Here is a 23,127-nt window from a genome sequence, read left to right as displayed (position 1 = left end):
TCCAAGAGTTAGACAAACGTTTTCAGGACACGAAAGCGATATCCTATGTCTGAAAACGTCATTTTCAAGGCAAAGAAAGAGTCCACCTGCTGCTGCGTGTTGTAGTTAGTTCATTCGCACTGAATCTCCGCGCAACCTTCTCTGCTCCCCTTTCCTGCTCCTCTCCCCGCTGCCCGATCCACTCTTCCCCCTGATCCTCACTTCTCCGGGCACGGAATCTCCGCTCCTCTCTCCTCTCCCCTCGTTCCTCACTTCTCCGTCTTGTCTAACCAACACTGTAGTTAGTTGTTTACAAGTCATGTGCAGCGGCTGTAAACAAACCTGTTTGTGGCGTAAGGAGGAGGAGGGAGGAGGCGTTTCTACGTAGGAGCTGTAGGGGAGGGGAGGTGGTTTCACGCAGGAGCAACATTTGAAAAAGGACAAACAGTCGCTGGATTTCTCGTTCCTTGGAAAATCCTCTATACAACCTTTAAGTCTCCCTCAATTAGTCAGGCTGGCGTCCCCGAGTGCCTCCGCTCAGTTTCATTTCTCTCCAGCGACTAGTTCAGGAATCAGAAAACACTGGACGTTCGCGAAAAAACCCCAGAAGTGTGAGTTCGGGCACCGGCCAATCAGAGAAGAGACAGACATTCTGTGTTGGCAACGATTCCCGAGATCGAGGATTTAAAGCCGGAACAAAGAGAATGTTTGGTGAATTTTATCAAGAAGAAAGACGTTATTGTTCTTCTTCCTACAGGATTTGGAGTAGGGACGGGCATTCGATGAAATTTTCTTAATCGATCGTCGGAAGAATCGATTATCGATTAATCATTAACGGTTTTATATTAAAATGATCATCATTATTATTACTATCTGCACTAATCTGTATAAATAAATTCAACTTTATGACATATAAACATAACGACTCTAGATCCACATCAGCTGTTTGACATTATAATGTGTTTAATTCAGTTTTGTTCAAATCTCACAGAAACAAAACTTAAAACCACATCACTAATTTACATAAACTAAGTGAAGATAAAACTCCAGCTCTTGTGTCGCTGATGTGGTTCAACTTGTGTTGGATTAAAAGACATGACTCAGGTGAATACAGGTCAGTGTGACCAGATTTGTGTTTGTCAAAACCAGGACAGCGTACGGGGGGAGGGGGGCGGGGCCTCGTCATCCACATTGAGCGACTCTCACCTGGTAAAACTTTTTCCCACTGGACACAGAAACATATGTGCTGCTTTATCCACTGTGCACATGGACTCACACTTGTCCCAACGCAACGGAAAGTGTGGAATTTCTTCTACAAATCCTGGTTAAATCCACATTTGTGCTTCGGTTCGTTACAGACTGACCCACTGTTTGTGTCTCGCTCCTTCTGATGCAGAGACACATGTACACACCTGTTTGGTCACGATACACACAGAAACCTACACTCAGTTTGTCGATTAAAATGAACGTAATCGATGAAATTCTTAATGATCAATTATCGATTAATCGACTAATCATGCCCATCCCTAATTTGGAGCATTACATACGTCACAACCAAACAGCAGCAATTGGTTAAATTAAAAAAAGTACCCGCCTACTGTCGAGAGAACGAATCCTAACGCTGCGAGGTCACACGGTTTCTACGAAGTGAAAGCGGCTCATGAATCAAGCTGATGTTTCGCTCTCACACCAGCACAAACCGAACCGAGCCGTGGCCGATGAAGTCCAGCGGCAGAAATATCTATTAAATATTGAGCCTGATGTGCGTCCTTTTATGATACTCGCTCCTCTGTGAGTTTATGGAGATGAAAACGTGGAGCAGTGATGACGCTCTAGACGAGAGACGGACAGAAATGCAAAGTACTTTTGTTGTTTACAAAGGATAAAAATTGTTTCTTGGAGAACCACACGAAAAAGTGATGTTGTTCTGCCACTGTGAAGCTGTTACACTGAGCTTTATGTTTTCATTGTTATAAAAAGTGTGTAGTGACTATTTGTCAAATAAAAGTAACAAACAAAAGTGTGGACAAACTCAGAACTAAACATAACTCAGATAATCACCTTTGGCACCGTTGTGGTTTACAGCACAAATCAATGTCCATGACAAGAGATGATTTTCAAGGTTTATTTTCCAGTTTGGGCAAACAACAAGGAAAACATGTTTAAGGCGACTCCTGCTGCTTCTCCTCGTGACTGGGAAAAAACCACAGGCCCCAGGTCACTCTGGTCTACGTGTACCACCCTCTTTTATCCCCTAGGTGACCCGAATTAAACCAAAAACAAAAAAGAGCTGCTAACGTAAATAATACCAATTTAAACTAAGAAATTAGCAAGAATAACATTAACATAGCAAAAATATATTATACAAATTAACAAAACTAAATTAGTAAGCTAACTAACAAACAAAAATAATAAACACATTTTAGAATCAACAAATAAGAAATAGCTCCTACAAAGTGGTTTACACATAAAGTTAGCGTTCACATCATTTTCAGTCTCCAGTGTTAATTTACCAAACCGGACCAAATCTGCAAATCTAAAACATCCCAGACACACTGGATGTGAAGGTCTCTCAAAAAAAAAAAGTCAGGATTGTATATTACTGCCCCATATGATCATTTCCCCAAATATCAGATTTTTTTGCTGTTACTAAAATTGAATTTGAGCCTGAGAGGGTTAATCTGCGTTGGCGTTTGGCATCGAAAAATGAGCTGGATGCATCTAGTTGGACGTCTTTGCATTTGAGAGAAAAATAGTTGACACGCGTCCAGGGCGTCCGCTGCGGTCTGTCTGAGTTTGTTTTCGCGGTCGAGAGAATGGCTTTAGTGTATTTATTACATGAATCCATCAGCGGAGGAGATCGGATCGGTGGTTGCAGCGTTTATATATTTATACTCCGTTAATGGCGCGGAGTAGTTTTCATGTTTTGGTGTTTGTGGCTCTCGGGTCTTTGCCTTTATTCTCCTTCTTCTGGATAATAATGTCACTACTTCACTGGATACTCGTCTCTGATTGGTTAATGCGGTGAATCCGATGCCAAAAGTTCAGCTTTTTCAACTTCTGATCCATTTTTGGTGTGTGTTTGAGGCGTCCAGGGTCGATGCAGGACGCCTTAAACGCTTGACGCTAAACACAGCTTTAGTCCTCATTTAGTGAAACAATACTAATAATAGTTTTAGTCTGGTCTTAGTCACAGAAAAATAATGTTGTGGAATAGAAAATATTTTAACTGATAAATTGTGAGTTTGTTTCTGGTCTGGTTTGGGGCTCTGGGATTGAAAAGTGGATCTAGTCTCTATAATGTACATGCAGTTGTTTTGTAAGCAGGGCTCAGGGTTTGCTGCTCGTGTTTGGTTTTGTTTTTTTATGTGTGTTTTATGTGTGTTTGTTGTGAATGGCAGATATAACGGAGAGTGGGAGATGGGACGAGAGGCTCTGGAGGACATCCTGTACAGAGCTCAGCTGGAGCTCTACTCACAGCCTCTGCTGGTAAGAAAAAGAAACTGAATCTTGATTTTAAGAGCTCCACATAAACACGAGAACAGGATTCTGCCACATTTCAGATTACAAAAAAATCCCTGATTACATAAGTAACAATTTAGCTGTAAAATAAAATAATTAATACATATTTACTTCTTTTCATTCATAAATAAAACAACTCAACTCAAGCTCATCTCTGCATTAACTCTGAGAACCATGAGCTCCTTCAGCAGAGGAGGTTCAGGAGGTTCATTATTTTAACAGATCCATGTTCTTCACCAGCGTCAGGATCTGAGGTTTAATCCCACAATCCACTGCAGATCAAACCCAACGTTTCCAAACATTGTTGTAATTAAATTAATTAGATTAAAATCTTCTGCATAAATAAACTTTACAACATATAAACATAACGACTCTAGAGCCACATCAGCCCGTTTGACATTAGAATGTGTTTAATGCAGATTTGACACGTGTGTTTTACAGAAACTAAACTTAAAACCACATGACTCATTTGCATAAACAGCGGGCTCCTTGATCTTCTTTCGGACTAAAGGAGACGACTCGGTGGAACATGAGGATGTTCTGCTGATGGTTTTGTCTGTAAATGGTAGAAAAGTTTCATGGTGCTTGAAGCTTTTCTTTAGCACCGACTTTCGGCGAGGAGGAGGTGGGGGCGAGCACAGAGAAACAAACAAGCAAAGCAGCGAAATCAGAATTGAATATAAACATTATATCGATATATACGATAGAATCCACATCGAGTTTAAAAAACATGGAGATATTGCCCAGCCCTCTAAGATACGGCCTTTTAAATTGCCTAAATATCAGCTACTATTCTAAAAATCAGTTAATCTAGATATTATTTTTTGACATATATTACGCTACTTCACTTAAATTTTTCCTAAATATTTTCTAGTATTTTCTGAAATATTGATAAATGTGTGTTTGTGTTTGTGTTTGTCAGCTGGGGAACGCCATGAAGAGCTCCCTCCCGGACAGCGCCCCGGACGACCCGCGGGGGCGTAAGGTCCTGCAGGTGGAGGTGACCCCGACCGTCAGCCGCATCTCCATCTCCGCCATCACCACCGCCTCCATACGGCGCCACCGCTGGAAGAGAGAGGGTACTGCGCCCGCTCCCCCAAAAAACGCCCACACTTTCACACTCACGATAAGCAAACACAGCAAACACTCTCCTGCGCTTTTCTGTGATCTTCTTCTAAGTTTGTGCCTCTTTCTGATCAGTGATGGCCCACATGAAGGAGATCCTGGGTGAGATGTTTTTACGTAGACGTACATGTTGTTTTGTTCCAGCGGCGGGAGGAGAAGCGGGCGCCATCAGAGCTGCGCTTTTTGACGTCCGTGCCTCTGTGTTCATGCAGTCTGTCACTCGCTGCTCCTCACTGCTGCTTCTCGTCTTGTTCTCTCTGTTGTCTCCAGTTGTGGCGTGCGGAAGACGTTTCGTAGTTTTAGCGACAAACTTGAGACAAAATGGTGCCTTATTACACTCACTTCCTCAGACTTCACCGAAAATATCCTGCAAAATAGACTCGATTCTTTGACTTTGCTTCGTTAATAAGAATTCTAAATCGTTGAAACTCAGCAAAATACTCACACTACACTCGCCTCTTATCTGTTCATGGGTTTTAAAAGATGTGGAAGTGTTACTCCATCGTCATCACAATAAAGCAGTTCAAATTTAAGTAAGATACCGTATTTTTCGGACTGTAAGGCGCACTTAAAATCGTAAAATTTTCCCAAAAATCGACTCATGTAGTAATTCTGGTTGCGGTTACTGATCTTGAACTGATTTTCTGTGGTACACGGCGCTCAAAAATCTGTCAGAATGTTTCAGTACGACTTTGGTAAACGACGAAGCCGCACCGTTTGATGGATTGTCGGAGCGTTAGAGTAAAATCTTTTAAAAGTTTGACATGAACCATCTTCATTGTGATAGAAACACAGAACAGACTCACCATCAGCAGAACACCCCTCTTTTTTTTTTCAGAGCTTATAGTTTATGCAAATGAGTCATGTGGTTTTAGGTTTAGTTTCTGTAAAACGTAAGCAAATGTGTCAAAGCTGCATTAAACACATTATTACTCAGTGTTTATTTGAGTCATGCTTGTAGGAAATAAAATACAAATTTAAATGATCCACCCACATTCACATTCATAATCCACATTCACCAAGACAGAGAGACAACGCCGGGCGAATTACACCACGATCTGCCGATGGATCGAGGACGCCTGGACTAAGGATCGGACTCAAGTGTCGTCTGTTTGTTTCACTTAATGAGACTTATGTATGAAAACAGACGAGAGAATTCAACATTTTTCATATTGCACCTTATAGTCCAAGAAATACGGTATCTTTTGAATGGAGAAGTAATCACCTAAAACCATAAATCGATCATTTTGTCCCATTGGCCACACGGGGTTTTAGATGGTCTGAAAACTTAAAAGTGCTTTAGTAAAAGTGTAACTTTTCTACTGGAGGATCCGTCAAACACTTTTCTCCATTGAGATGTTGTTTCTTTGTCTGGAATGTTTCACAGTATGGCATTAAACCTTTCTATCGTCATGGAGACCAAACCAGACCAAGTTTTTCTAGGTATTTTTGACATTAAAATTAGATCTACGTTACATTTATTCAATTTCGGGTGGTGTTGTAGCTCACACTGTGGAACATTCTAAGCAGAGCAATGAGCGTAGGACCAGCAGGTGATGGACCCTCCAACAGAAAGGTTACAAGGACCACCTTTAAGAAAAAATACAAATCAATTTTAACGCAACAAATAAAAAAATAAATAAATAAATAATATAATAATAATAATCTGCAGCTGGTGATCAGTCAAAAGTGGTTTCAGTTTGCCTTTCAACAAATTGAACAGAGCAAAGCAGTGCCTCCCGCGGGATTTACCCTCCTCCAGTCCAGTCCACTTGATTTACATCGTACGGGACAAAACATGACAGTTTACAAAGTGCTGCACACACACATTAAGTCAGTAAAAGAGAAGTCAATCCTAAATAAAAACAAATAAAAAACATTAGAAAACATGAAGCCAGAGGTGGGACTTGCAAGTCGTGACTTGGACTCGAGTCAGACTTGAGTCACTATTTTTAGGACTTGAGACTTGACTCGATAAAATGGACTAAGACTTGGAGATTTGGGACTCAGCTTGGACTTGAAGGTCAGTAACTTGGGACTTGACTTGGACTTGAGGCCTGTGACTTGAGAAGCACTTTTAAATCTGAATTCTGAATATTCTGACCATAATGATTCACTTTAAGATCTTGTCAAGACATTTTAAAAAGAAACATTAACATTTCTACAAAATTAGCATTTCTACGAGTGTAAATACTCTATAAATACTCATATATAGATATACTATGATTTTTTAAAGTACAATTTATCTTAAAAAGCATATAAATTACAATAATCTAAACTGTATTTGGTGCTTTGGTTTAAAGACTTGAAATGACCTGAAGCTCAAAGCAGACGACTTGGACTTGACTTGGACTTATGGGCCAGTGACTCGAGACTCGACTTGGACTTGCTTGTCTGTGACTTGGGACTTGACTTGGATTTGAGGTCATAAACTTGAGACTTACTTGAAACTCGCAAAACGACAACTTGGTCCCACCTCTGCATGAAGCAAAACATTGTTAAAACTACAAATTAAATGAAAATAAAATAAAATGGAAATAAGTAATAAAAACATCTCTGCTGTATCCAAGAGGTCATAAGGAAAACCGTGTAAAGATGAAATGATAAAATAAAAATAAATAAAAGACATAGAGACAGACAAAGTATCAAACAAATGAACATCTCCTCAGCAGAAGCATATTTTTCCAAGTTCTGGCTGATTTCCAGAGGCGGTGTTACATTTAGGCAAAAGCAGGCAGCTGCCTAGGGCCCTCAAACCTGGAGGGGCCCCCAACCAACCAGAGCAATTAGATTTTTTCTCAATAATATTTAATTTCTCAACAATAGTCATAAAAAAAATAATTATCATCATATGTAATGAATGTAAACAAAAATTTAATTGTACTAGAAAAAAAATAAAACTACTTTCAGTTGGAGTTATTTGGTCTCAAGAACAATGGGGAAAAACAGACAAATATTTTAAAAAATCTAAACAAAACAAAAAAGTGGTGCATTATAGTGAGGGCCCCAAACTCAAGTTTCCCAAGGGCCCAGAGGCAGTGATTCCACCGCCTCTGAAGTAAAAAGGAAATAAAAATAAGTCATAAAAACATCTCAGCTGTATCCAAGAGGTCGTAAGGAAAAAAAATAAGGAAATACTAAAAGCCCGAGACACAGAGAAAGTTCTGGATAAACCCCGAGGTCAGATTTGTTCTGGTTCCGGGTGATTCGGCGGCGTCTTCTCGTGCCGCTCCACTAAAGCTCCACACGTCTCTTGTTGACTCCCAGATGGTTTTGACTTCTCAAGCGAAGCCGAGCTCAGCCTCACCGTCAATCCCCCGACTAGCGTCCAGCTGCCGGGCCCCTGGGAGCGCGGCGGCGGCGGCGGCGGCGGCGGCAGCAACAGCGAGCGGAGAGGACGGGGCCCCAGCCAGCACAGCAGCAGTAGCAGCATCATTCCCCCCATCACGCTCGAGGGTACGAGGGGAGGGCTCCGAGCGCAGGGGCCCTTCCACCAGCTTTCCTCCTCCTCTTCCTCCTCCTCCTCCTCCTCCTCCTCCTGCTCGTGAGGAGACGACTCCACCGCTTCACCTGTGGCTGCTGCTGCTTCTGCCCCCACAACGGTTTAACCAGGGTTCCCACAAACGACGGAGCTAGAACCAACTGAAAAGAGAATTTGTTACGTCGAAAAACAAAATTAACTCAAATTAACTTTCGCAACATGTGACCAGAATCTGATCTTTTAATGACAGTCTGAGCGACACAGATCTACGGAAGCCGAGAGGGGTCACAGCAAACGCAAACGCCGCGACAAATACAAATGCGACAATACGACAAAAAGCCACAACAAACCAAAAAACGGAATGTGACCTGGACGTTAAGACTGAAGTCACATGTCAAAAGATCAGATATGTATCGGTTTTAGGAGCACAGATCCAAGTGTCCGGGGTCGCGTTTGAAAAAATCGGATCTGTACGGAAGCTGAGAGGGTCACAACAAACGCAAACGCCGTAACAAATACAAAAGCCACAACACAAACGCAAATGCTGCAACACATTAAAAAGCCACAACACATCAAAAAGTCACAACACATCAAACGGAACGCAACGGAAGTGACCGCGGGACTCTATTTTCCGACGGACCGATCAAGCGGCAAGTGAAGAAGAAGAACTACAACGTGAAACGAATAATGATAAAACAATAAATTACTTTTACTTACGTTTCCAACTTCTCCGTTCCTTTACTTTTCACGTTGTAGTTCTTCTTCTTCACTTGCCGCTTGATCGGTCCTTCGGAAAATAGAGTCCCGCGGTCACTTCCGTTGTGGCTTTTTAATGTGTTGTGGCATTTGAATTTGTTGCGGGATTTGCATTAAAATAGAGTCCCGCGGTCATTTCCATTGTGGCTTTCGTTTCTTCACTGTTCCTCTGGAAATGACTCATCAGGATCAAACAAGGAAATTATCCGAAAAAAGACACGGATTATGGCTAGAGAACATAAACCGTGAAGAGATTTCCAATCCGCGTCTTTTTTTCGATAATTCCCTTGTTTGAGCTTCTGATGAGTCATTTCCAGAGGAACAGTGAAGAAAAGAATCGTTTTATCCCGTTCACAGCGTCTAGAACAACCAAATACACAACAAAACCTGCCCATGTTTCTCCAGTGCTGCTGAAGTCAATGACATAGTGTGTCCGGTGTCATGGCGGCGTAGTTACCGTTGCCATGGGGACACTTGACGGTGCAAAGCCTCTATACACTAGACGGTTCACGAAAACCCCAGAAGTGCGAGTTCAGGCACCATATATTCTGTGTTGGCAACAATTCCTGAGATCGAGGATTTAAAGTCCGACCAAAGCGAATATTTGGTGAATTTTATCAAGAGGAAAGACGTTATTGTTCTTCCAGTTACCAGTTCACTCCGTTAGCGACGCATTACATACGTCACGACCAAACAGCAGAGATTGGTTAAATGAAAAAAAGTAGCTGCCTACGATCAAAATATCGAAGATGTGGGCAGCTGCGCAGACCTGTAGGCGCCTGAAAACACTGATACTCTGACGTAGAAGCTCTAGTCTCGTCCTTATTGGACCACATCACTGTGACTCGCTCCTTCCTGGTTCTCCGGGTTCGTGACATCGATCGTGTGACGCTGTTGCGGTAAAACACTTTAAACAAACCAGGGACAAACTGAACCTCGTCGTCGGTCCACGAAAAGACTGTTTTCACGCTCGCCATTATCCTCAGCTGGAAATCGGCTGCTGCGGCTTCAGACACGGTGCCCCACTTTGTTGTTTTTATCGCTCACATGACGTCATGTGACGAGCGTTTTGGGGCGGTTTCGCATTACTGTGACGTGTCTGGACTCAAATAGTTTCCGCTACGGTGATTCAGAGATTCGTTTCAGTGTAAACAAAGCCTTAAACAAAGACTTTTTTTTTTTCTTTTTTGCGTAATTGACTCTCCGAGAATTGTGGGAACCCTGCTTATCTCCTCCAGCCTGCAAACCCCGGTGTCGAAGTGACTAACTCCTTTGGGCTTGTCTGACTAAACCTCTGCGAGACCGTTGTGCATGGACCATCATCGTCATACGGGTCATATAGGTCATGCGGGTCATTCTGGTCATACCGCTGTGCCCTGTCGCCTTCTCCCTCCCCCCGACCGTCCCCTTGTCACTCACTGAGCCCGGTGCAGCCTGGCCCGACCTGGAGCTCGCCTCTTCTCGATTTCCTTTTCAAATGTCTCAAACGTCTCGGTCTTTGGGGTTCTTTTGCAGCTCAGTGAGTGAGAATGACTCCTCCATCATGCATGGGCCAACGCTGCCGCAAACTCGGACACCCTCTGCCTTAAACGACGATCTGTGAATACGAAAACACCTCCAGGGACTTAGGCACACGGGCCATTTTACGCAGGGAGAAGAAAACTGAATTCTGTCAACTGTGCAAAAGTTTTAAGAGTGATTATGTTTGGTTCTGACATGGTTCTAACAAACTGCACCGAAACTAACACACCCTGAGCTTTGCTAAGGTGTGAACGGTCTCCTGAATCAGAGTTTGCACGGTCGTTTGTAAGAATCTGTGTGTCGTTCGTTCATTTGTTTTTTCAAAATAAAAGCAAAAATAAGAAAACAAAAAAACAATATTTGCAGTTTTAAATTTTTGGATAACAGCCGTTTTCTGTGACTTAAAGTACGATGCCGGACTGAACCAGGACTGAACCAGGACTGAACCAGGACTGAACCAGGACTGAACCAGGACTGAACCAGGACTGAGTGTTGGGACGGGTCCACAGGTGCGCCTGTGTAGACTGTCAGGTGAGCAGGACTGAGACGGGGACCGAGACCGGGACTGAGACCAGGACCAGACAAGGACTGAGACCAGGACTGAGACCGGTTTAGTTCTGGTTTATTCCTGGTTTAGACCTGGTTTAAACCTGGTTCCATCTTGGTTCAGTACTGGTTTAGACCTGGTTTAGATCTGGTTTAGTCCTTATTTATACCTGGTTTAGTTCTGGTTTAGACCTAGTTTAGTCCTGGTTCAGACCCAGTTTAGTCCTGGTTTAGATCTGGTTTAGTCCTTATTTATACCTGGTTTAGTCCTAGTTTAGACCTGGTTTAGTCCTGGTTTAGTTCTGGTTTAGTTCTGTTTTAGTCCTGGTTCAGTCCAGGTTAAGTCCTGGTTTAGATCAGGTTTAGTCCTGGTTCAGTCCTGGTTTAGTTCGGTTTTAGTCCAGGTTTAGTCCTGGTTCAGTCTGGAATCACAGATTAAATCACAGAAACGGGAAATCCTTTTTTTTTCATTTTGGTTTTGGAGACAAATAATGAAGAAATTAGTTGTTTTTTCATTTTCTTATTTTTGGTTTTATTTAAAAAAACGAATGAACAAATGACACACGGCTTCACAGTAAGTGTTGTTTTCTTTGCTTTGGTTCGAAGTTGTAAACGAGTTGTTCCTAAGACCCTGATTTCTGTTCAGTCTGTTTGTTTCGGTGCATTTACCTTTTCTTTTATCCTTTATTTTTAAGCCAGACTTACAGAACCTTGTCAGAACTGAAGAAGATGAACAAAAACACATGTTCACTCTTAAAATCTTTTGTCCAGTTCATGTTCAAATCCCGTTCCACAGGGAGGCTCAGGTCTCCACTGCCCATTTTGTCCTGTTAACGTGAACCATGTTTGTCTGGAGCGTCAGTGTGTCATTTCACTCGTGTCTGCAGTTTCAATGTATTTCACAATGATTCATTTGAAATATTTGTCCAGACTTTTATTTGGAAATACATTTTTATACTGAGTAGTTGTTTTTTCTGTAAGTCACAAGTGCCGTGTTTTCTACTCCTCAGACGACTGTGACAACACTAGGTTTGATATCTACAGAATGTTTATATTTTTAGAGTTTTAAATGGAACTGTGTCGTGTTTTTATCGTGAAAATACCATCTGTTTTTGGGGCTGGTAAGTCGGTTTATCGTGCAGTGAAGGCAGGTCTGACATGAAGCTTTACAGGTTTGTTACGCCATGACGTCACTTCCAGGTCCAACTTTACGGCTGATTTCTAGCTTTGTTTTTTGACGTAGTTCTGTTTATTATTATTTTTTTTTTTTTAGCCCATTTCGGATATCCACAAATGGGATTTCAATAAAACAAAGAGGGCTAGAACAGAGAATCAGAACCCAGGAGAATCACTGATCACCAGTCTACATAGGTGCACCTTCGGGCCCATACCGACTCTCAGTCCTGGTTCAGTTTGGCGTCGCAGTTTAAGACAATAAAACAAAGAGAGCTAAAAAAAAAAAAAAAAAAAAAGGAACAACAGAGAATCAGAACCCAGGAGAAAGGGCGTAACTGTTCCGTACATGGCTGGTGTTTCTGAAAAACTACAGAGGATTTTCAGACAATATGAGATCTCGGTCTATTTCAAACCTACAAACACTTTAAGACAGAAACTGGTCCAACCCAAAGGGCAAAACACCGAGACATAAAGTAATGTGGTCTACTCCATTCAGTGCAGTGAAGACTGCAGTGAGCGCAAAACTGGAGAAAAAAAACAGACACTTCACAAGACGATGAACCAACACAGACGAGAGAGCAACACAGGACCACAGTCTGATGTTCATCTCCATTTAAAAGCCACAAGCCGCTGCTTTAAGGACATTACTGCATTGTCTTTAAAAAGAACCCAAGAAGTTAAAGTGTATTTACCTTGTTGACATGTTTCGGCTGCTGCATCTTCAGATCTGTCCCGGTGTTGGTGGTGACATGTCGTATATCAGCTGTTGTTACTTCCTGTGGGCGTGGTCAGACCTGATGGACCTGCAGGTCGCTCAGACTGACCACGCCTCCTGTGGCCCGGTGTCTCTGGAGGAGGGTGTCCCAGGTGTGTGAAAGGAGGAACGCTCAGTCTGAGCATCAAGTCTGACCACACCTACAGGAAGTTACATCAGCTGATACACGACACGTCACCACCAACACCGAGGCAGTTCTGAAGACGACTCGCAGCTACCAGCCGAAACATATCAACAAGGTAAACACACTTTACTGTATTGTCTTTAAAAAGAACCCACAAATTTAAAGTATATAAAGACAAAATAAACATTTTTGCTTCCTTTAAGGACAGTGAGGAACAGATCCGCGTCAGAGAATCTGAAAGGGGAGTGTCAGGGAATTTACCCTAAGACATCAAATTACATTAAATAAAGACACACCAAAACGAGACAGTTAATTTACTTGCGCAAGGAGAGAAAAGCTGTCATCTACGCCGTCTGACCCTACTTCTCTGACAGCTACTCCCCAACAGCAGCTTTTATTGAAGTCATTTCACAGATAACAATACAGTACATTATGTTAAACTCATGATGTTTACCATTACGTTGTTTCTCCCGGTACATTATCGTTATTGAGTCAGCGACACATCAGCAAGATCACCTGATACAGCTTGAACACAACAAAACAAGACAAAAACAAAAAGCCAATGTTGCTTTTTGTCAGAACGGAAAAACCCAAAAACGCAATTGTTGATAACTTTAATCACACACACAAATGATTATGATTTTCATAATATTTAAAATAACACAGAAATTCTTTCACAGGGAGTTAAAGAGGCTATTTTTGTTAAGAAAGTGAATCCCTTTTTTTTAAACAGAAACGGACTCAGACACCATCTGTCTCCTATTTACACGTCCATCCTCAAACCTAAATCAAAACAAACAAGAACAACAGGTGGAGTCAGGTCAGGTCCAGAGGTGTGGAAGCTCCATTATGGCCCTGAATGATTCATGATTCTGCTAATAAGACCTCAGGCCTAACTACCCAACAGAAACTGTAAACAAGTGTGTGTGTGTGTGTTAGTTTCAGAGTAGTTTCAATGTAGTTAGCTCCTCCCTTCACACAGATATAAAGAAGTGTCCACCAGCTTGGATGAGCTGAGAAATGTAATCAACCAAATAAACTTTGTCCAGCTGACAAGTTGAATTTCTCCTTTTCCATGAAGAAAATCATGTGACCGAGCCTCGGTTAGAAAAGATACACGTTGCCGCTTTTAAGAAATAGACAAAGTAAGTTTAAACACAGAAATAAAAAAACAGTACAGACATAAATATAAACACGTTCAGTATTTTCAGCTGAAGTGTTTTGGAGCTGGGAGTGACGTCGGCGTGAACGGCCCACAGAGCGAGCGTCAGATTAACCCCGTGTCCCATTGACCTGAGCCGATGTCCAGTGGGAGCCGCATGTGTGGAGAGCATGTGTCCAGCCCCCCCCCGACGATGATGCATGACTCTGACTCTCAACTACTGCCTCGTGTTTCCTATTAACCTCCTTTTATTTACTATTAATGACTCATTAACCTGTGATGTTCTTCTTTTTCAGCGTCAGGATTAAGTCATAAGAGACATGAAATCTGAACATCTGCACGAGTTCAAATGGACTTTTCTGAGAATAGAGTTTAATCCTTGTCATACGTTCATTTTGTTTTTCAGAATAAAACCAACTATTTTCTTCATTATTTGTCTCCAAAACCAAAATGAAAAAACGGATAATGATTTTTTTTTTCTCAGTTTTTGATTTTGTGTTTAAATGAGTCATGGTCATTTCCAGTTTTCATGACTTAAATTGCGCTTGTCTAATATTTTAGGCGATTATGTTAAACAAAATAACACCTTTTACAAAAAAAAACAAAAAAAAAAAAACGAAATTCATGCATATTTGGCTGTAGTTGAAGATAAAATAAATATTCATAAACTCTGGAATGAGTCCAGTCGTACATAAAGTTACAATGCAAAGAAAATGTATGTTTAGACTTTCTTCAGTACAAAAACAAATTCACAGACGTGACTTGACTGTCAAAAATACAACAGCATTTCACAGGACTGAACCGGGACTGAACCAGGACTAAACCAGGTCTAAAACAGGACTAAACCGGTCTCAGTCCTGGTCTCAGTCCTGGTCTCAATCCTGGTACCAGTCCTGGTCTCAGTCCCGGTACCAGACCTGGTCTCAGACCCGGTCTCAGTCCTGGTCTGGTCCCGGTCTGATCTCGGTCTCAGTCCTCATCACCCAACGGTCTACGTGGGCGCACCCCCAGGCCCATCCCAACACTCAGACCTGGTTCAGTCCTGGTTCAGTCCTGGTTCAGTCCTGGTTCAGTCCTGGTTCAGTCCTGGATCAGTCCTGGTTCAGTCCTGGTTCAGTCCTGGATCAGTCCTGGTTCAGTCCTGGTTCAGTCCTGGTTCAGTCCTGGTTCAGTCCTGGATCAGTCCTGGTTCAGTCCTGGATCAGTCCTGGTTCAGTCCTGGTTCAGTCCTGGATCAGTTCTGGTTCAGTCCTGGTTCAGTCCTGGTTCAGTCAGTCCTGGTTCAGTCCTGGTTCAGTCCTGGTTCAGTCCTGGATCAGTCCTGGTTCAGTCCTGGTTCAGTCCTGGATCAGTCCTGGTTCAGTCCTGGTTCAGTCCTGGTTCAGTCCTGGTTCAGTCCTGGATCAGTTCTGGTTCAGTCCTGGTTCAGTCCTGGTTCAGTTCTGGTTCAGTCCTGGTTCAGTCCTGGTTCAGTCCTGGATCAGTCCTGGTTCAGTCCTGGTTCAGTCCTGGATCAGTCCTGGTTCAGTCCTGGATCAGTCCTGGTTCAGTCCTGGTTCAGTCCTGGATCAGTCCTGGTTCAGTCCTGGTTCAGTCCTGGTTCAGTCCTGGTTTCAGTCCAGTGGTTCAGTCCTGGTTCAGTCCTGGTTCAGTCCTGGATCAGTCCTGGTTCAGTCCTGGTTCAGTCCTGGTTCAGTCCTGGTTCAGTCCTGGTTCAGTCCTGGTTCAGTCCTGGTTCAGTCCTGGATCAGTCCTGGATCAGTCCTGGTTCAGTCCTGGATCAGTCTGGTTCAGTCCTGGATTCAGTCCTGGTTCAGTCCTGGTTCAGTCCTGGTTCAGTCCTGGTTCAGTCCTGGTTCAGTCCTGGTTCAGTCCTGGTTCAGTCCTGGTTCAGTCCAGTATTGCAGTTTAAGTCACGGAAACAGGAAACAGCCGTTATTTGTTTTTTCCATTATTTATTTAAACACAAAATCGAAATATGAAAAAACAACAGGAAGAACAACAACAAACTTGATTTATCGAGCACTTTTCAAACAATAATACAACACATCGCAGAACGAATCCTTATCCAGTTTTTCATTTTGGTTTTGGAGACAAATAATGAAGAAAATAGTTCTTCTTATTTTTGGTTTTATTTACTAGTCGATAATAAATCTGAAAACAAGATGAATGAACTGATATAAGTTTTAAAATCTTGGCCAGATCAGAGAAATTTGCAGTGTGGCCCTTTAATCTGAAGCATTTGAACTCATGTAGAGATTTATATTTATCGGTGAACAGGGTTTGGTTTGATTTTCCCGGTAAAGACCCGGTGACGTAGTGTCCAGAGCCGATCGTGAGCGCGGGTCATTAGACACACTGTGGTTTGTGCCGAGGCCGTTGTGGAGCCGACTCTGTCCGAGCGAAAGTCGATGAGGCCGATGGGAGCGGGGCTCAGGGGCAGCGGGATCATCCGACCGCCCACGTGTCCCAGCGTCACACGCAAACGATGAAGCTCAGGCTCCACTCGGTCCAGGCCACAGAGCCCAGGAGCAGCTCACGCCCACCGGCCTCTTCACTCTGCCCTACATTTAAATGAGCTTTAACGTGATTTTATTTACAACAGGAACATCACAATAAAACCCAGACGGCAATTTGGTTACGTGTGGCAAAAGGGAAACATTGACTTTTTTGGAATTAGAATAGAAACGAAAGCCTTTATCAATATACAGTAAAATGAAATTCAGAGCTGAAATCAAGAAACCAAAGTCCAGTAATTCCATACAAACTAAACCAGGACTAAAACCAGGACTAAAACAGGACTAAACCAGGACTAAACCAGGACTGAACCAGGACTAAAACAGGACTGGACTAAACCAGGACTAAAACCAGGACTAAACCAGGACTAAACCAGGACTGAAACCAGGACTAAAACCAGGACTGGAAACCAGGTAAACCAGGACTAAACCAGGACTAAACCAGGACTAAACCAGGACTAAACCAGGACTAAACCAGGACTAAACCAGGACTAAACCAGGACTGAACCAGGACCAGGACTAAACCAGGACTAAACCAGGACTAAACCAGGACAGGACTAAACCAGGACTAAACCACCAGGTCTAAACCAGGTCCAGGACTAAACCAGGACTAACCAGGACTAAACCAGGACTAAACCAGGACTGAAACCAGGACTAAACCAGGACTAAACCAGGACTAAACAGGACTAAACCAGGACTAAAACCCAGGACTCCAGGTAAACCAGGACTAAACCAGGACTAAACCAGGACTAAACTAAACCAGGACTGAACCAGGACTAAACCAGGACTAAACCAGGACTAAACCAGGACTAAACTAAACCAGGACTAAACCAGGACTAAACCAGGACTAAACCAGGACTAAACCAGGACTAAACCAGACTAAACCAGGACTAAACCAGGACTAAACCAGGACTAAACCAGGACTAAACCAGGACTAAACCAGGACCCAGGACTGACTAAACCAGGACTAAACCAGGACTAAACCAGGACTAAACCAGGACTAAACCAGGACCCGGTCTCCAGTCCAGGACTCCAGTCTCAGTCCTGATCACCTGATGATCTACGCTGGTGCCCGCCTGCCGTCGAGCAAACGAATCCTTATGCTACGAAGTGAAATTCAAGGAGCAGCTAGAAAAAAGTGAAAACATGCATGGCGCCTCAGACGGCCGATGTCCTAAAGCTCTTTTATTTCTAAATAACGTTTCGGAAAAAAAAGCCTCCATCAGATATTTTTCTTGCCTTGGACCACAGACCACAGTTTGTGCTCAGTTTGGACATTTTAAATTTGCATTCAGAGCTGAAATATAGTTTTAAAGTTGATGCAATTCTGATTGATTTCAAATTACATTGTTAAGCTCGATTTTATAATGTAAGCAGGTCAAAATAGGCATTGGTTTAGGCATAAAAGGGCCTTTTCCACATTATTGACGACCATCTGAGCTCCATCAGTACATGCATCGCGAATTTCGGACTTCGGTCATCGCCTAATTCACACTGGGAAGGATCGTCCGAAAAAGTGATCATCAAACATTGTTTTCCCAGTGGGACGTGTCTATTGTCAAAGTGGATCTTTTCAAGTCTTTTGAACCAAGTCACTTTTGTTTCTGGTTCTGATATTGTCATATTTTAGTTTTGGTGTTTGTGGTTGTTGGATCCAAACAACGGAAAATGGCTCAAGAATTTTGTTTGTGAACTTCATAAATGTAAAAGTGAATCAGATGTGTGTGACTCAAACCTCTGTTCAAACTGTTTCTCTTCCCAACGGAATTGAAAAATAGTGAAAGGTGAAGGTGATGGGCAGGATTGATCCACAGGAAGAACCAAAAAGGAAACATTTGTCTGACTAAGAAATCATCCTGAGTTTACAGAGAACATTTTGTATGTGGAGCGACAAAAAAACAAAATCTCGATCCCTCACTCGGTCTTGGTTATAAAATTTAAAAAGTCAACACCAAAGTGAAAGTCTCCAACTGTTCACCAAGAAACACCTTCCACTGCAAAGACCAAGACGTGATGTTTGTGTAAAACCACAAGAACAAGAAAGTGCAGCTCAGTCTGTTTGTCTTCTGCTCCTCTACATTAACAAACGGGATTTTGTTTTGTCGTCGCTCCACATACAAAATGTTCTCTGCAAACTCAGGATGATTTAGTCAGACAAATGTTTCCTTTTTGGTTCTTCCTGTGGATCAATCCTGCCCATCACCTTCACCTTTCACTATTTTTCAATTCCGTTGGGAAGAGAAACAGTTTGAACAGAGGTTTGAGTCACACACATCTGATTCACTTTTACATTTATGAAGTTCACAAACACATTTCTCGAGTCGTTTTCCGCCGTTAGGATCCAACAACCACAACAATTAACGACGTCCGAATCCCAAAACTAAAATATGACAATATCAGAACCAGAAACAAAACGAACAATATGGTTCAAAAGACTTGAAAAGATCCACTTTGACAATAGACACATCCCACTGGGAAAACAAACATGGAGGTTTGATGCTCACTTTTTTGGAGGATCCTTCCCAGTGTGAATTGCGCGATGACCAGAAGTCTGAAATTTGGGATGCATGTATAATAAATATTCATGAGCGATACTATTATTGAATCCTGAGTATGAAGCTTCTGATCGTGCACAGGTCCCAAACGACTTTATTTGACGTCAACTTTTACAGTGTCTCTAAGAAAACCTCTGAAGACTTTCGGCGTGACTTTTTGCTCACCGCTCGTCTGTGCTGTTCTCTCTGCAGAGGCCGACGGGATGAGCGGTGGAGAAGACTCCTTCAACATAAACGACCCAGACGAGGGCTTCTCCTCCGGGGCGTCCAACAGCAGCCAGCCCAGCGCCACCAAGTCCAGCTCCAGAGCCGCTCAGAAGGGGAGCAGCAGCTTCAAGAAGGCCATCAGCGCCCGACTGACCCGCGACAAGGAGCGAGACCACGACAAGGACAGAGAGAAGGAGCGGGAGAAGGAGCGGGAGAAGGAGAGGAGCGGGAGAAGGAGAGGGAGAAGGAGAGGGAGCGGGAGAAGGAGGAGTCCGCTCAGAGGAGACACCAGAGGCTGCAGACCCCTCCCGGCAGCATCGACGTGGACACCATCCAGCTGAGCCCCATCAAAAAGCACCTGAGCTTCCCCGCGGGGCTGGTACGGACGGGCAGCACCTCCTCCAGTAAGTCCTTCGACTGCATGAGCCTCAAGCTGAACGGAGGAGCGGAGGAGCGCGGGCAGGCGGCCGGGGGCTCCGACAGGGACGTGGGCTTAGCCAGCGGAGGCTCCCACCGTCATTCCACCGTCAGCCTGCAGGAGGAGCACCTGGGCCGGCCCGAGGACCAGGAACTGCTGTCCCCCGGGGCCCCTCTGACCAAACAGTCCCGCTCCCCCAGCTTCAACATGCAGATCATATCACAGGTCTGAGGATTTCTGAGAAGATCTAAGAAGCTCTGAGGGAGCAGGGATGCACTCACCAGACTGGACTGTAACCCACAGGCTCCTCGGTCATAACCAAGTCCACACATATACAGTCCACACTAAGGAGACGTCATTCTGTTTAGTTTGTAGTTTTGTAATCACCAAACTTTTTGTTTGTTTGTTTGTTTTTCTGCTCCTTCTTAGCACTAAAAACATGTGATTTAAATTTTCCCAGGATTGTTACGTCATAGGTAAAAAAAAAAAACAAAAAAAACTTCTGAGGACTCCTGCGCAGATTTAGTCCAAAAATCTAAATCTGTGCATTTTCTACGTGAAATGGCGTTCACTACAACTGCATGCTTGTGTCAGCATGTCAGAAACGTTACTAACTCTAGTTGTCGCACTTATTTAACAGTAATTAATACCCAAATAGGTTTTATACGGACTACAAAGCTGTTTAAAAGCCTCCAGTGAAGACGAACATAAAACATTTTACGCAAAACAACTTTCGATCAAATGTTAGTTCTCTTCTTTTCTTTTCTTTACTTCTCCGTCAAAATGAATGAGCAGGAAAAATACATTAAGAACCAAAAAAAAGTGAACTTACTCTGAATATTTGACCTGAATATTCACCCATTTACCGTAAATTCCGGACTATAAGCCGCTACTTTTTTTCCTCACACTTTGAACCCTGTGACGAATAAAACGATACGGCGAATATACGGACTTATTCTTTGTTTGGCACATTGTCCGTTCATATTTACGGTCTACGCGCGGCGCAGAAAACGTCGCTGTCTGTGCTTCAATAGTTTATCTCTGTGTGAGAAAATAAGTTCTGATGGTAAATGAACATGGGTGAGGGGGACACGTTTCACCCGCGTGCGTAAAGGACGAGAAGTAACATCTCAAACTTCAGTAGCCACACGTCCACCCGCACCTGTCCCCGCCCCCGAGAGGGTCTGAAATCTGCTGAAATCCTCTGAGACTCTGACACGACGCCAGACAGAACAGAGACTCTTTCTGCAGGAGACATGAGCAGTAGAGCGCGAGGAGAGAGGAGAAAAGAAAGATGCTCGTTTGATTGTGTTTTGAACAGTTATTTTGCGCTTCACACACACACACGCTTCACATAAAAACACACGAAGAAATGCAGATGACGCAGATTTTAAATTTAAGACGACTGACGTGTCCGTGGAAGAAGGAAACAGAGCTGCTGCTGCACGACGGTGAGGTTTTGGCGACGGCAGCGTGAGGAACGAGCCCGGCTGGCGTCACCTTGTGCCTCCGCTCAGTTTCATTTCTCTCCAGCGACTAGATCAGGAATCAGAAAACACTAGACCAGCGGTGTCCAAACCTTTTTTCATCAAGGGCCACAAATCTGAACCCAGACGAAGCAGAGAGTCGATCGAGGGTCGTAGCCTGGAGCTAAATACAGTGAATAATTTATCACATTAGAATGAGCCTCAGTCTTTATTTATGCTAAGATCCTTAAAACCACAAACTAAATATTTAATGCTGGCTTTATCAAGGTAAATTTAAAAAAAAGAAGTAAATTTTTCATTGATGCAATGTAATTTGGGCCAATTCTCCTGGAAGCGTGAGGGTCAAGAAAAAATTGTCCGAGGGCCGCATTTGGACCACGGGCCATAGTTTGGACATGCCTGCACTAGACGATTCGCAAAAACCCCAGAAGTGCGAGTTCGGGCACCGAGGATATAAAGTCGGAACAAAGAGAATGTTTGGTGAATTTTATCAAGAGGAAAGACGTTATTGTCCTTCTTCCTACGGGATTTGCATACGTGACGACCAAATAGCAGCGACTGGTTAAATGACTGTCTGATTGTGTTTAAAAAAAAAACGTAGAGCGAACAAATTTTAACACTGCGAGGTCACACGGTTTCTACGAAGTGAAACCGGCTGATAAATCGAACTGACTCAACGCAAAACGACGACAAAAGCAGACGGTTCAAAGTTGAAAACGTGGACACCTGCGGCTTATATTCCGCTGCGACCGATTAATGGACAGTTTTTTTATTTAGTTCATATTTATTTATATTCAGGTGCGCTCGATAGTCCGGAAATTACGGTAAAATCAAAATCTGGAGGCTGTTCAAATCCCCAAAATCCGCAGAACGTTCTCACCTTAAACCCCTGTATATGTGTGGACTTGTTTTACTTCGTGGGTCCTTTTAAAGCCATTCTAAGTTGTGACGGTCGACCCTTTTCCCCCGTAAACCTAAACCGACCCCGGACCGGCCCCGGACCGGCCCCGGACCGACCCCGGACCGACCCCGGACCGGCCCCGGACCGACCCCGGACCGACCCCGGACCGGACCCCGGACCCCTTCCTTCCTTCCTCTTCTTCGTGGCGTGTCTCGTGTGTCCGTGTGCGCCCCCGTGTGGTCGGTCACTACACTGTCGTGCCGTGTCTGCTGTCCGTGATCAAGTCCGCCGCCATTCCGTTCCACCCTCGACCGCCTCCCCGTCGGATAAACGGGCGGGCGGGACCGGGACGATTCCCACGTCGCTAAAGACATCTCCAAGTCGGCGAATGAGCAATAGAGGATTACGGGAAATTCATTTGTGTGTCCTGACGTTTCATTCCCGGGCTCATGTGCAATCGATCCTGCTGAGTTTATTTTAATTTTTTTGTTCCCTATAGAGAAGTCTTGAATCGTTTCCGAGCAAAGTATAGTTTTATTTTAATGGTTCTATATTTTATTACAATCCAAAGAAAAAAAATGGCACTTTCATATTTAATCGTCTTTGGAAGCTGAGGTTCCGAAAGTCACGTTGGCGAAAAAAAAATCACAAAACTTTTAACGATTATTATGCATTCTTAATACTTCAAGGTTCTGTGACTTGCTTGTTTCCATGGAGACGTCTGTGCTTTGCTCAGAATGTTCCGCAGTGTGGCGGTAAAACTAAAACTAGAACTAAAACTGTCGCGCATTTGTTCACTCACGGGCGTTTTTATTGCTCAAAACTCCCTCAAAAAACACGTGTCCTTACTGTGAGTGAGGTCGCCCCCTCCGCAGA

At 43.4% G+C, this 23,127-nt stretch overlaps 1 protein-coding gene across 1 annotated transcript in view; it reads left to right on the top strand.

The window, feature by feature from the left end:
• Nucleotides 1-22,392, top strand: part of LOC110168797 (hyccin 2) — a 100,157-nt gene extending 77,765 nt beyond the window's left edge. Inside the window, 4 exon segments of the mRNA XM_055148882.1 lie at nucleotides 3,381-3,468; nucleotides 4,424-4,580; nucleotides 19,431-19,664; nucleotides 19,667-22,392. Of these exon segments, the coding sequence (XP_055004857.1) occupies nucleotides 3,381-3,468; nucleotides 4,424-4,580; nucleotides 19,431-19,664; nucleotides 19,667-20,094 (907 nt within the window). The 3' untranslated portion in view covers nucleotides 20,095-22,392.
• The last annotated feature ends 735 nt before the right edge of the window (nucleotides 22,393-23,127 follow it).

The sequence above is a fragment of the Boleophthalmus pectinirostris genome, unplaced genomic scaffold (assembly GCF_026225935.1).
Source record: "Boleophthalmus pectinirostris isolate CB_2022bp ecotype Guang Dong unplaced genomic scaffold, ASM2622593v1 HiC_scaffold_1, whole genome shotgun sequence".
NCBI classification, from domain to species: domain Eukaryota; kingdom Metazoa; phylum Chordata; class Actinopteri; order Gobiiformes; family Gobiidae; genus Boleophthalmus; species Boleophthalmus pectinirostris.
The sequence above is the reverse complement of the archived record's forward strand: the minus strand, read 5'-3'. Positions and strand labels throughout refer to the sequence as shown.